Consider the following 12,214-nt stretch of genomic DNA (forward strand, 5'->3'; position numbering starts at 1 on the left):
ACCCACCATCCCACTAATTTCATTCAGGGATATTAGCGCCTGCATAACCCAAGAGTTCTTGTAACAGATCATAATTTATCGATAACAGACTGGAACACAAACATTTGTACTGATACATTTTGAGATCTTACCCATGTTTGTTTAAAGGCCTTATCCTTGACTGTTAATTATTTATGAAATAATAAAACTTACGACTGTAACAGTTTTCATAATTTCATAAAGAAAGTATCTGTGATAACCGTGGTATCACGTTAAAGAACTTTTTTATAAACAGTATCTCAGAGAGAACGATTGTTACTTGTTAGAGAACTGTTTTATAAATAACGTCTCAGAGGAAACGATTGTAACTTGTTAAAGAAATGTTTTATAAATAATGTGTCAGAGAGAACGGTTTTAACCCGTTATGAACTGTTTTATAAATAACGTCTCAGAGAGAACGGTTGTAACCCGTTACGAACTGCTTCATAAGTAACTCAGAGAGAACGGTCTTATAAATGTCTCAGAAAGAACGGTTTTAACTCGTTGAAGAACTGTTTTATAAATGTCTCAGAAAGAACAGTTTTAACTCGTTGAAGAACTGTTTTATAAATGTCTCAGAGAGAACGGTTGTGTCTCGTTACAAAATGTTTTATAAACAGTGAATCAGAGAGAACAGTTCTAACTCGTTAAGGAACTGCTTTATATATAATGTCTCAGAGAGAACGGTTATAACTCGTTAAGAGGACTGTTTTATAAACAGTGTCTCAGAGAGAACGGTTGTAAGCTGTTAAAGATTTTTTTTGTAAAGGACGTTTCAGAGACAACGGTCATGTTTTCTAATAATAGTGTTCTTTCTCGTTCCAGAGCTGGCGGCTCCGCGATGCTCGCCTGTTTGTGTGACCCGTGATGTCCTCGCTGGCCCTGGGGGTGGCGCTGACTGTGCTCTCCCTGCTGGGGCTTCTTCTCAACGGCTACATCGTGCTGGTCGTGCTCCTCACCAAACAGGTAACGCAACTAAACTTCTAGTTCACTAGAGACTCCTCTGTCATCATTCCTCCACGAAACATTCCTCCCACTCTTCCTCTCCCTTATGTTCCGCTATAAGTTTCCAAGTTCCACTTGAGCACGAGGCCCTTCATATGATTAATTACTACAGTAGACATGTGTCTGCTGAAGCGAAGTTCCACTTTAACATGACTGTCAATCTTCTTATCATCAAGTCATGAAAATCCAAAATGTTAAATTAAAGTCCTCCAAGAGGTCTCCCTGTAGAGTTTCCGGTTCTCTGCCAATCTCATTAACCATAATGTGACATACAGTATATATAAGTTCGTTGGGACCGACTGAGCACCACAGTGCTTGTGCTTTGACTGTGTTATTGTCAATGTTCGCCGCTTCTGGTGTTCTTGATGGTAGGTTTGGTTGCTGCTTTCTTCTTCGTATCTTGAGCTTTTCTGTTGATCCATTCATTCTTAATTTTCTTGTTGAACTCTATCTTGCGTTCGTCTGATCATTTCCTGGTCTCAGTGTGGTTTTCTTCTATAAGGTATGTTAGGAAGGGCCTGGTTTTAATAGTTGAACGGTAGTCATTCATCATTCATTTCCGTTTCCGATCAGCATTTCCAAAAAGCAAAACATCTTGTGATGTGCATGGGTTGTGCAGGAGGGGACGGATAAGATGGTGGCTTGGGTCTTGTTCAGCACCACATTCACACGAGGTGCTGGAAGGATCCCCCATTTCTTCAGGTTGGTCTTGCATTGAGGGCCGCCCACTCTTAAGCGGTTGAGGGACCTCCATGCAGCGACAGGAGCTAGTTTTCCCTTTGGTGACATGTCTGTGGGCAGTGAGCTCCTCCATCTGTTAAGACGAGTTGTCTCTGGTGCTCCCTCCGCCGGCAATCTTAGCAAGGAAACTCTTGGTGAGACCTTGCTGCTTGGTGACCATGGAGTGGATGTCGATGGCCCTTCTCTTGCTTTGCTCTCTCGGCGTCTGCATCAGTGGCCCTCCGGATGCTGGGTGGTGCCATTCCTACAATCGGGTACAGTTTCTACACTGGTGTTGGTTTCAGGGATCCCGAGATTATCCTTGCAGTATCTTTGATCGCAATATCAACCTGCTTAGCAAGCGTTCCACACAGGAGCAGCATACGCAGCGACTGACACACACAGCGCATGTGCATAAGTCCTCAGGATGTGCGGGCTGGCTGCCGATCAGCTTCTTAGGTATGCCTCTAGTTAGAATGCGATCTAGTGCGATACCTAAATAAACTGATGCTGGGCAATGTTTCAGTCGTTCCCCTCGCCATGTGATGTTCAGCTGTCACCGCGCTTCCTTGGTTCCTAAATGAGACGTACACACTTGTGTTTTACTGGGGTTAGCTTCAGATGGTTGTCATCACAGTACTGTTAATTATTATGGCATCATTAATATTAAGTTCTCCAAGATCCTTCCCTACCTGCTCGATCGGCAGCGATCCAGTGACTTTACCCTTGTTGGCTTCTTTGAAGATCTTATAGGGCAGCCTGTGGGAGTCCATTCTATACAGGTGTCCGTATAAAGCCATCTTTTGATGTCATCTGTGAAGGCTTCTTGGTCTTGGTAGAGTTCACGGTTTTGTTTGTACCATCGCCTTCCATCTGAGAGAATCCTTGGTCCTGCTGTCTTTCTCAGGAACTTCCTTTCTTGTTCTTTCAGGCCTGTTAGAGGGGTCTTCTTAGTTAGGCAGTCTACTGCGTAGAGGATTATCGGTCTGACTATTTATTGAATGAACCGACGACTTCCCGCAATTACGGTTTGTTGCAATTGACAAAGTATAGCGTATCAGGATACAGAAATTTTTACGTTACAGAAATATAGCGGTGGTGTGGTATTCAAATTATGGAAGTCCGAACAAGTGGGATCTCAGGATATTTACAGATCCACGTGTGGGGGTGGTAACGATACTTTCAGTGCTGTTCATGGCCAACTGGAACGTTTTCCAAAATTCCATGAACTAGGCAGGTATAGTGCCACAATCCCCAAGCATTAAACCGATAATATCTATTTCATTGAGCTGGTACTTGTTTTTGTAAAATGGTAGTGTTGTGAAAATAAAATAACATTCTTCATAACTGAATGACTGAATTATATTTATATACAGGTTGGTCGGAAAACCTAGTATATGAGCGTTAGAGGGTTGGTCACACTGGAAAGTAATTTGAGAAAAATAATTCGATAGGTTGTCATGTTATCAGTTTCTGAATGTAGTCAATCAGATCGCGTCGCAGGTGAATTCAAATGGGCTTACCGAGGTGTTGTTGCTAAATCTGAACGTGGTTTAAGACCAGCCTGAGAACACCAATTGCTACGTGAGGGATTTGAACATTGGCCTCCGAAATACCATGATCGCGCCACAGCGACGACACCCACTGAAACTTTTGTGTTTGATGCTGATCTCAGCATGGCCCTCAAGCGACGTGCAGATGTAGCAACATCGCGTTGCAAAGCCCGTTTGAATTTGAATTCGCCCGCGAACTAACTTAATAGGCTAAGTTTTGCAGCTGATGAAATGACAACAATTCAAGGTATCGAATTATTTTTTTTCAAATTATTTATCGCTATGACCAATCCTCTGTCGCTCATGTACCCACATCACGTTGTTTCTGACAACCCTGTATGTTTGTAATAGAGTTGAGCCTCTATGGACTGCGTGATAACCCACTTTACTAGATCTTGTTCTCCTGGCTTTTACATCCTCCCAGTATTTCTTGAGCCCATCATTCACCAACTTCTACTTTTTGGGCAGGTCCTTTTGGGTTTTGATTACATCTTAAAGCCCTGGTACATCTTTACCACCTGAATAAATTTGACCCTGTCATTAAAGTTACCCTCTAGAATACCGATCTGCCTCAATCCTTTTCACATTCGTGGAACCACCTCACATGTGTTGATTTTTCTTTCGTGAAATTCCGTATTCCTTTTGTTAGTCGCTGGTTCATCTGGCATACTGAAAATGTGTCCGTATCTACCCACTGACCCACCTGTTACCTTGGATCTTCCTTATTATCCTGCGTATCCCTTTTAAAGACGTATAATCCCTTCACTTTAACAGCTGTAGTATAGTGCCTGAACTTGGCTCTTATGCTTATTGTCCTCTTGTTGTAGGCGTTCTTCGTTAAACGGTATGCTCGGGCTACCTTACGTATTCTGATCTTAATAGCTTCCTGTTCTAACCTATTCTGCTGGGTAACCCCACCAAGATATCTGATATTTTTGATTCGTGTAATCTTCTCGTACTGAGTGATCATCCAGTCTGGTCCATCACTGATGTTAATCATATATTTTGCCTTTTCAAAGGAAATCTACAATCGTGCTTTCTCGGCCATTTCTATCAGCCTATTGATCTTATTGATTGCTGAATCACTGTCATTAGCAAGAATGACCATATCATCCTGCAAATGCCAGGCAGTCAATGTACACATCTTTGAGTTTGGGACCAAGTCTGAACCGATCTTGGTTTGTTTCTTCTTGGCTCAACATTTACCTCAATAATAATAATAATAATAATAATAATAATAATAATAATAATAATAATAATAATAATAATAAACTGTTAATTGCTTTAACAGACAATGGGGTGCCAATATTTTTTCTGTAGAAGATTTTTTTGCGTGCAGAAATCGAACGAGAAAAGGTGGTCGTATTTCAGCACTTGTAAGAACCACTAATCACAGCCGGGAATGAACCTGCTACGTTAAAGTCAACTACTAGCTCATCCAAAACTTGTTGTGACTAAATCTATACAACTGAAAAAACTTCGTCAGCAGCCATGAACATAGTTTTCCGCACTTTCCTATTTCACACCAGGCAAATACTGAGGAATGGCCGCTTCCTTCACTGTCTAAGCCATTTCCTATCTCATTAGCGCCGAAAATGTATCTATTCGAAGTAGTGCGACGTTAAACCGGTAGCGATAAAGAAAGTTAAAGAACCACAGCATCAATTTCTCCCAAAAGTTTATATTTCCCATCACTCCTTCTGCAGTCCTCTGGATATTGAGGTTTTATCGTAACTAGAAGACTAAATGCTTTTTATGAGAAAAGCAAATTCGTTCACAAACTGAGTGGTGTATTCTTTTTTAGAGAGAGGCTGGAGGGTTCAAAAAGTTTAGCTCAGCGCTGTCCAATGTAGCGAGTAACAGTTTACACAATTCTGCTCTCGAAACAGAAAACTTTTCAGCTACATTAGCACACACTTGCTTATCTTGAAGTTCCAAATCTCGCTCGAAGCCACGTCAAGAATATTATAGCACTCTATATTTCACCCTACAGTGTATACAGGGTGTTAGAATAAAGTATGCCCAAACTTTCAGGAAACATTCCTCAGATGTAGAAGAATAAAATACAGTACCGGTCAAAAGTTTAGGAGCACATTAAAAAAAATCATGAAATATCATCTGGAACCTAAAATTGTGCGACCAGACCTCTGTATTTTTTCCTGAGTTCTCGCATCCAGTATGATATAAGTCGCCTGATTTCAATGAGTTACGCCAAATATTGCAGAAGTGATACTTTTTTAACTGTTGGAAGATCATATCAGAAAGTAAAAATTTTTTGGAAGTATTGTGTACTATATAATCTAATTGGTTTCATGTATCACCACCAAGATTCTCTTGTAGAGTTAACAATAGGTGGGGATCATTTTAACATAAATGTAAAAATTCCGAAAAAATGCGGCATCGGTTTTTGTGCGTTTATATTTTTTTTTCAAACCAGTGCTAAGATGGACAATTTTTCCTTGTTCTTCTCATAGGTCTCAGTGTGAGCTGTCGGCAGCAGAAATGTCTTATTGGAGGCCATCTGCAGAGTGCAAATGAAACTACTGTATCAGGGCAGAGAAGTCTTATGCCAATAGTTCGCCCCGAGACCTTGGGCTATACATGACAAAGACAAAGAAAAATCAACCTTCTTGGCGCTGCTTCGAACAAAAATAAAACACGCAAAAAAGCGGTGCCGCATTATTTGGAATTTTTTATATACTAAAATGGCCCCCACCTGTCGCAAAGTCTAAAAAAAACTCGGTGGTGATACTTGCAACCAATTATACTATGCAGTACATCATATTATCAACATTTATGATTTCTTGGTGTGATCTTCCTGAAGTGAAAAATTCGTAACTTGTACAGTACGTAGAGTAACTCAGTGAAATCAGGCGACATATATCCTATTAGATGTGAGAAATCAGGAAGAAAATTACAGAGGTCTAGTGGCACAATTTTAGCCTCCTCAGTCCGTATGTAGCGTATGCTCTACATGTGGTTGTGTTTGCTTACAATAATACAAAATAATTTAAGGAAAAAGTAATAATAAAACGACTTAGTAAAACACACTAATTTTCTATGGTGAATATTTTAAAATTATTTGAGCAGAATATAACACATTGAATGCAAAAACAGGTTCGGGACTGAAGAGGTTAGGTTCTAGATGAAATTACGTGATTTCTTTATGTGGTCCTAAACTTTTGACCGGTACTGTAAGTCATACGGACAACGACCCGCAAACGCTTCATTCCCATGTCAGAACTCATTTTCTACAACTCTGCACAGTACATTAATCACGGGAAACACCCAGGAACCGAACATACCAGTATACCATGTGAAATGTTCAAAATGCCCTCCGTTATTATTGATACATGCATCTCATTGAATCTCGGATACGCTGATCCATTCCTGGAGTATTGCGCATGGTTCCACAGCCTTTTAGAACAAGGACACTTAACTCACTGCATCTCGAACCGGGTTTCGACAATCAAAAGCTTTTAAATGCACACAGAAATAAAAGTATAGTGGGTTAAGGCCTGGAGATCGTGGCGGCCACGGAAGTGTTTCCGGACCCATGACCATATAACATATTTTCTTGTTCTGCGTATGAGTATTGTGTCCTGAAATTTTAGTATTGTTACACCGTGTACTTTCCGAAACAAAACCTGAGTTAATTTTGTATGGGAGAACCAGCATCTTTCGTAAAAGGATCTTTCTTTCCTCGCTCTTTAATATACACTTGTTCAGTACACACTTTGTGAAGTTGTATTGTGTTACAAACGTGGCAAGCGGCGTTTAAGATAACTCGTAGCGAATGCCGCAGGATATTTTATTAATTGAAACATTGCTTAATTCCAACCGATTAACTATTAATTTAACAAAAAGAAACTACATATTTTTTTCACAAACGTTCATATGCATTAAATTTGGAATGATCTTCATTGGGGCAATCACAATAACAAGAAACAAGGCAACAGCAGGCAGTCTGATCCCCCCACTGAGTGACTGAACAGTCGAGCGGTCTAGTATATCGAGCCTGTTATTGAGTTTAGGTTGACACACACTGCTCACTGTTTACATATCGCCCACTTCGCCTGAGTAGCAGTGAGTCTGGCTAGAGTAGGTCCAGACTCGTTCATTTATGAGTCGGTCTCTGTTCGTACTAGCAACAAGCTCGTTCTCTGACCAAACGAGCTAAGTATTTGAAGTGGGGACAGAATGAGGTCAGACTCGCTCTTTGCGTGGCTCTAGGGTTGAGTGGATGTTACAGGGATTTAATTTTTTCTGACTCGGTTCTCCACTTGAAAATTATGAACAGGTTCTGTTGTGTATCGTCAATTAATTCTACTTCCACACACGCGGTCCCCACATATATTAGAGCTAGACAGACACATTCATTCTCATTTAAGCTATTAGAATCACGCCAATGTCCATCCACCCTCCAACACGTACAGAAACATTCACTCAGGTAAGAAAATTTACATTACGTACAGGTTTAATTAAATATACATTCTTTTTACATCTTCACAAAAAATGTAAGTAGGAAGTTCTTATTCCTGTGGTGTGAGTTCATTCAAGAGCTGAACAGAACGAATAAAGAAGCCGTTTTGATAAGCTGTTGTTCCTGCAAGTCGTAGGGAAAAGGGACACCCCTCAACCTCTTTCGAGGCGCTGCCCTTCTGACCTCAACTTGTCAGGTTCGATCCTGGTATTTGAAGATGCTCAAATACTTCACCCTCCTGTCGATAGTTTTACTGGCGCGTAAAAGAATCCCTGCGAGACCTAATTCTACCTCAGCGTCTCCGAAAACCGAAAATGTTGTTAGTGGGAGGTTAAGTCGACAACATTAATTATCTTTTGCTGCATACCATAAATTATTGCAGACCGAACGAGTTGGCCGTGCGGTTAGAGACGCGTAACTGTGAGCTTGCATTCGGTTTCTTGTTGATTCCATTGCCACCATCGGCAACCCTGAAGATGGTTTTCCGTGGTTTCCCACTTTTACACCAGTTAAATGGTGGGGCTGCACCTTAATTAAGGTCACGGGCGCTTCCTTCGCAATCCTAGCCCTTTCTCATCCTGGCGTCGCCAAAAAGTTCGGTGTGTTAAGGAGACGTTAAACAAGTAGTAAAAAATTCGCAATTATAGAGAAATCGACAACTGAGTTCCATAACTGCTGAAGAATGGTACTAATTAATTAATAAACGAACTGGAGTCTGGACAGAGAGAACTGTAATCTCCGTCGTGAGGGAAGCACGTGCTGCTATATCCGGCAAATAATGAAAACAAACAAGTGAGCTAATGAAAAAAGAAGACTGCTGGGCGTAAATTGGTAGTGAAGTCTCGTGAGAGTGCTTTAAAGAAGAGGATATTGAACTAGACTTGCTAGCGAACAGCAGCTAAATGGACCACACACACACATCAGTCAATTAAGTTCTGCATCAAACATTGTCTCCATCATTATCCTCCACTCGCGTTGAAATTGAGGGCAGTAGGTATACAATCAGTAATGACTTTGTGGATCAAAATAAGATTGAAGTACGATTTGAAACATTTATACCATGTTTCTTCAACTCTGTATTAAACAGTTGTTAACTAACAGTTGTCAATGTGACACTTTCATTAAAAGTTCCCTGATTCACTAACGCATTTCGAATCTTTATGTGTTTATTCACGAAGCACAGTATACAGCTACACTGAGCAAATTCCACTTGCACTGTAAACAGACTAATTAACAAATGTAAACTTCCATAATAAAATATAACAAACAATACAAAATCAGGTACACAGTTTACTAATAACTGTCCAAGTCGAAAACCATGAGAATATCCATGTTCATAGCCAAGCCGTCGTGGGTCAAGATGACGGTATAATCCCTTCACATCGACTTATCTTCAAGAGACTATTCACACCCCTCTCGAATATGCTTTTATTTGATGCTATATCAAGCTCTATCTCCTATCTCTATCTTGTCTCCTATTAATATTGTTAAGGAGTGTTGGGAGGCGGATTATGATAGATCGTTGAAGTATTGAGTGCTGAGTGTGAGGAATGTGGATAAGGTCTTTGGTTCTGGTGGAGCGGGAAGGAACACGGAGAGAGAAGAATGAGACAAGATGTTCCGAGCGGTAATGACCATTTAAGTTCCCGCGGAAGAAACTCGGGTCAGCTAAATGTCGCCTGATGTGCAGCGGTACCCTTAATACCTGCTGCGTAGACAGATTTCTGAGCTTGGAGTTTCTGTTTCTTACAATTGCACCAAAGAAGGACACTGCTCTGTCTAACTGATTAGTACTGGAGGGGGAGGCTCTTGTCCAAATCGGAGAGCAGTAGTTTAAGAGAGGTTGAATGATCGTGAGGAAGAAGTGACGAAGAGCAATGGAGTCAGAAATTTCTGTGAAGCGGTAGAGAATGCCTAGTAATTACGTAACGATTGCTAGAGACAAACTGACAATCTTTAATGAGATTTCTTAATGCGCTTGAGAGTGAGTCGTTTGGTTTTTGTTATACACGGTGTATCAGAACTATACCGACAAAAAATCAAGGATGCTCTTCGTGTTATGTTAAAAAAGGATGGTGTAATCGGATTGTCGGAGAAAATGAGGTTAGACTGTTACTTCCGGGCGTGCGATTCAAATTGACGACCTCACCGTATTTGCTATGCCAGAGCACAAGCCACTGCCGTGCTTCAGGGAAGAGAAAGGGAGGGAGGGAAAGTAGGGTGTGTGATGGAGACAGAGATAACGCTCCACGGGGCTGAATAATATAGGGCAAGTCTTGAGGTATTGAATACATTAGCGTGTGTAAGAGCCAAGGTAGAGAAGTTTAGAATTAGTTAGCCATAGGGGTGGCGTTCACATGTGGATTGGTTTCCGCTCTTGTGAACGTCCACATAGTAGAATTTATATAGGGGTGGAGCTCACATGTGGATTGGTTTCCGCCCTTGTGAGCATCGACATAGTAGAATTTATATAGGGGTGGAGCTCACATGTGGATTGGTATCCGCCCTTATGAGCATCGACATAGTAGAATTTATATAGGGGTGGAACTCACATGTGGATTGGTATCCGCCAATGTGAACGTCCACATAGTAGAATTTATATAGGGGTGGAGCTCACATGTGGATTGGTATCCGCCCTTATGAGCATCGACATAGTAGAATTTATATAGGGGTGGAACTCACATGTGGATTGGTATCCGCCCTTATGAGCATCGACATAGTAGAATTTATATAGGGGTGGAACTCACATGTGGATTGGTATCCGCCAATGTGAACGTCCACATAGTAGAATTTATATAGGGGTGGAGCTCACATGTGGATTGGTATCCGCCAATGTGAACGTCCACATAGTAGAATTTATATAGGGGTGGAGCTCACATGTGGATTGGTATCCGCCCATGTGAACGTCCACATAATAGAATTTATATAGGGGTGGAGCTCACATGTGGATTGGTATCCGCCCATGTGAACGTCCACATAGTAGAATTTATATAGGGGTGGAGCTCACATGTGGATTGGTATCCGTCCATGTGAACGTCCACATAGTAGAAGTTATATAGGGGTGGAGCTCACATGTGGATTGGTATCCGCCCATGTGAACGTCCACATAGTAGAATTTATATAGGGGTGGAGCTCACATGTGGATTGGTTTCCGCCCTTGTGAGCATCGACATAGTAGAATTTATATAGGGGTGGAGCTCACATGTGGATTGGTATCCGCCCATGTGAACGTCCACATAGTAGAATTTATATAGGGGTGGAGCTCACATGTGGATTGGTATCCGCCCATGTGAACGTCCACATTGTAGAATTTATATAGGGGTGGAGCTCACATGTGGATTGGTATCTGCCCATGTGAGCATCGACATAGTAGAATTTATGTAGGGGTGGAGCTCACATGTGGATTGGTATCCGCCCATGTGAACGTCCACATAGTAGAATTTATATAGGGGTGGAGCTCACATGTGGATTGGTTTCCGCCCATGTGAACGTCCACATAGTAGAATTTATATAGGGGTGGAGCTCACATGTGGATTGGTATCCGCCCATGTGAACGTCCACATAGTAGAATTTATATAGGGGTGGAGCTCACATGTGGATTGGTATCCGCCCATGTGAACGTCCACATAGTAGAATTTATATAGGGGTGGAGCTCACATGTGGATTGGTTTCCGCCCATGTGAGCATCGACATAGTGGACTATGTATATTTGTTCTTTTTTATTTTATTTATATTTTTATATTATTTTTACTTTATTTTTAATTATTATTATTTATTTTATTATTATTGTTTTTCTTGTCTGGGAATGGGACGGAATTACTCAAGAGAAAGGGATGGGGCGGGCCTGTCCCAAAGTTGGTTGGCAAAGGTGAATATTTAAAGGTCAAAGGGGGAGAGGGAGACGGGTCACCTTGGGTGCTGGAATCCAGTACGCGGGTGGCCTGTAATCCAACGGAATGGTGAAGATATAGCTTTGTCAACTCTGTATAGGGCCGGGCGTAACGTTCCAGGGGGGGACTGCTACTTGTTTCTTCACCGGGGGGGGGGGGCGGCACGGCCAGTCAGTAAGGTAGTATAAGGGTGGCGCTCGAGTGTGGATAGGTTTCCTGCCCACGCGAGCGTCCACATAGTAGGCTTAGTTTATTTTCATGTTTCAAGGGGAGCGATTGCGTGTGGCCCGGTCATCCGCCCATGTAAGCATCCCCATAATAGAATAAGTTTATTTTTATTTTGAGTCACATGGTAGAGTTAGTGCCTATTTGTTTAGTTTTTTCTTCTCTTTTGTAACGGGAACATGTATATGGACAATGTTCTTAATACGAATGCTCTGCGCATATGCACAAATATCCTCGTTCGACTCGCACAGGATTGTCCTTGTAATTAAGACACATTTGTCAGTCAAGGTGTGCACCAAACCGTTTTTCCTCTCGTCTGT

The 12,214-nt window shown here is 41.5% G+C and overlaps 1 protein-coding gene across 1 annotated transcript in view; it reads left to right on the forward strand.

Moving 5' to 3' along the window:
- The first annotated feature begins 885 nt into the window (after positions 1–885).
- Positions 886–12,214, forward strand: part of LOC136879373 (uncharacterized) — a 53,070-nt gene continuing 41,741 nt past the window's right edge. The window contains exon 1 of the mRNA XM_067153188.2: positions 886–984. Within this exon, the coding sequence (XP_067009289.2) occupies positions 886–984 (99 nt within the window). The remainder of the gene's footprint in view (positions 985–12,214) is intronic.

Source organism: Anabrus simplex, chromosome 8 (assembly GCF_040414725.1).
Source record: "Anabrus simplex isolate iqAnaSimp1 chromosome 8, ASM4041472v1, whole genome shotgun sequence".
NCBI classification, from domain to species: Eukaryota; Metazoa; Arthropoda; class Insecta; order Orthoptera; family Tettigoniidae; genus Anabrus; species Anabrus simplex.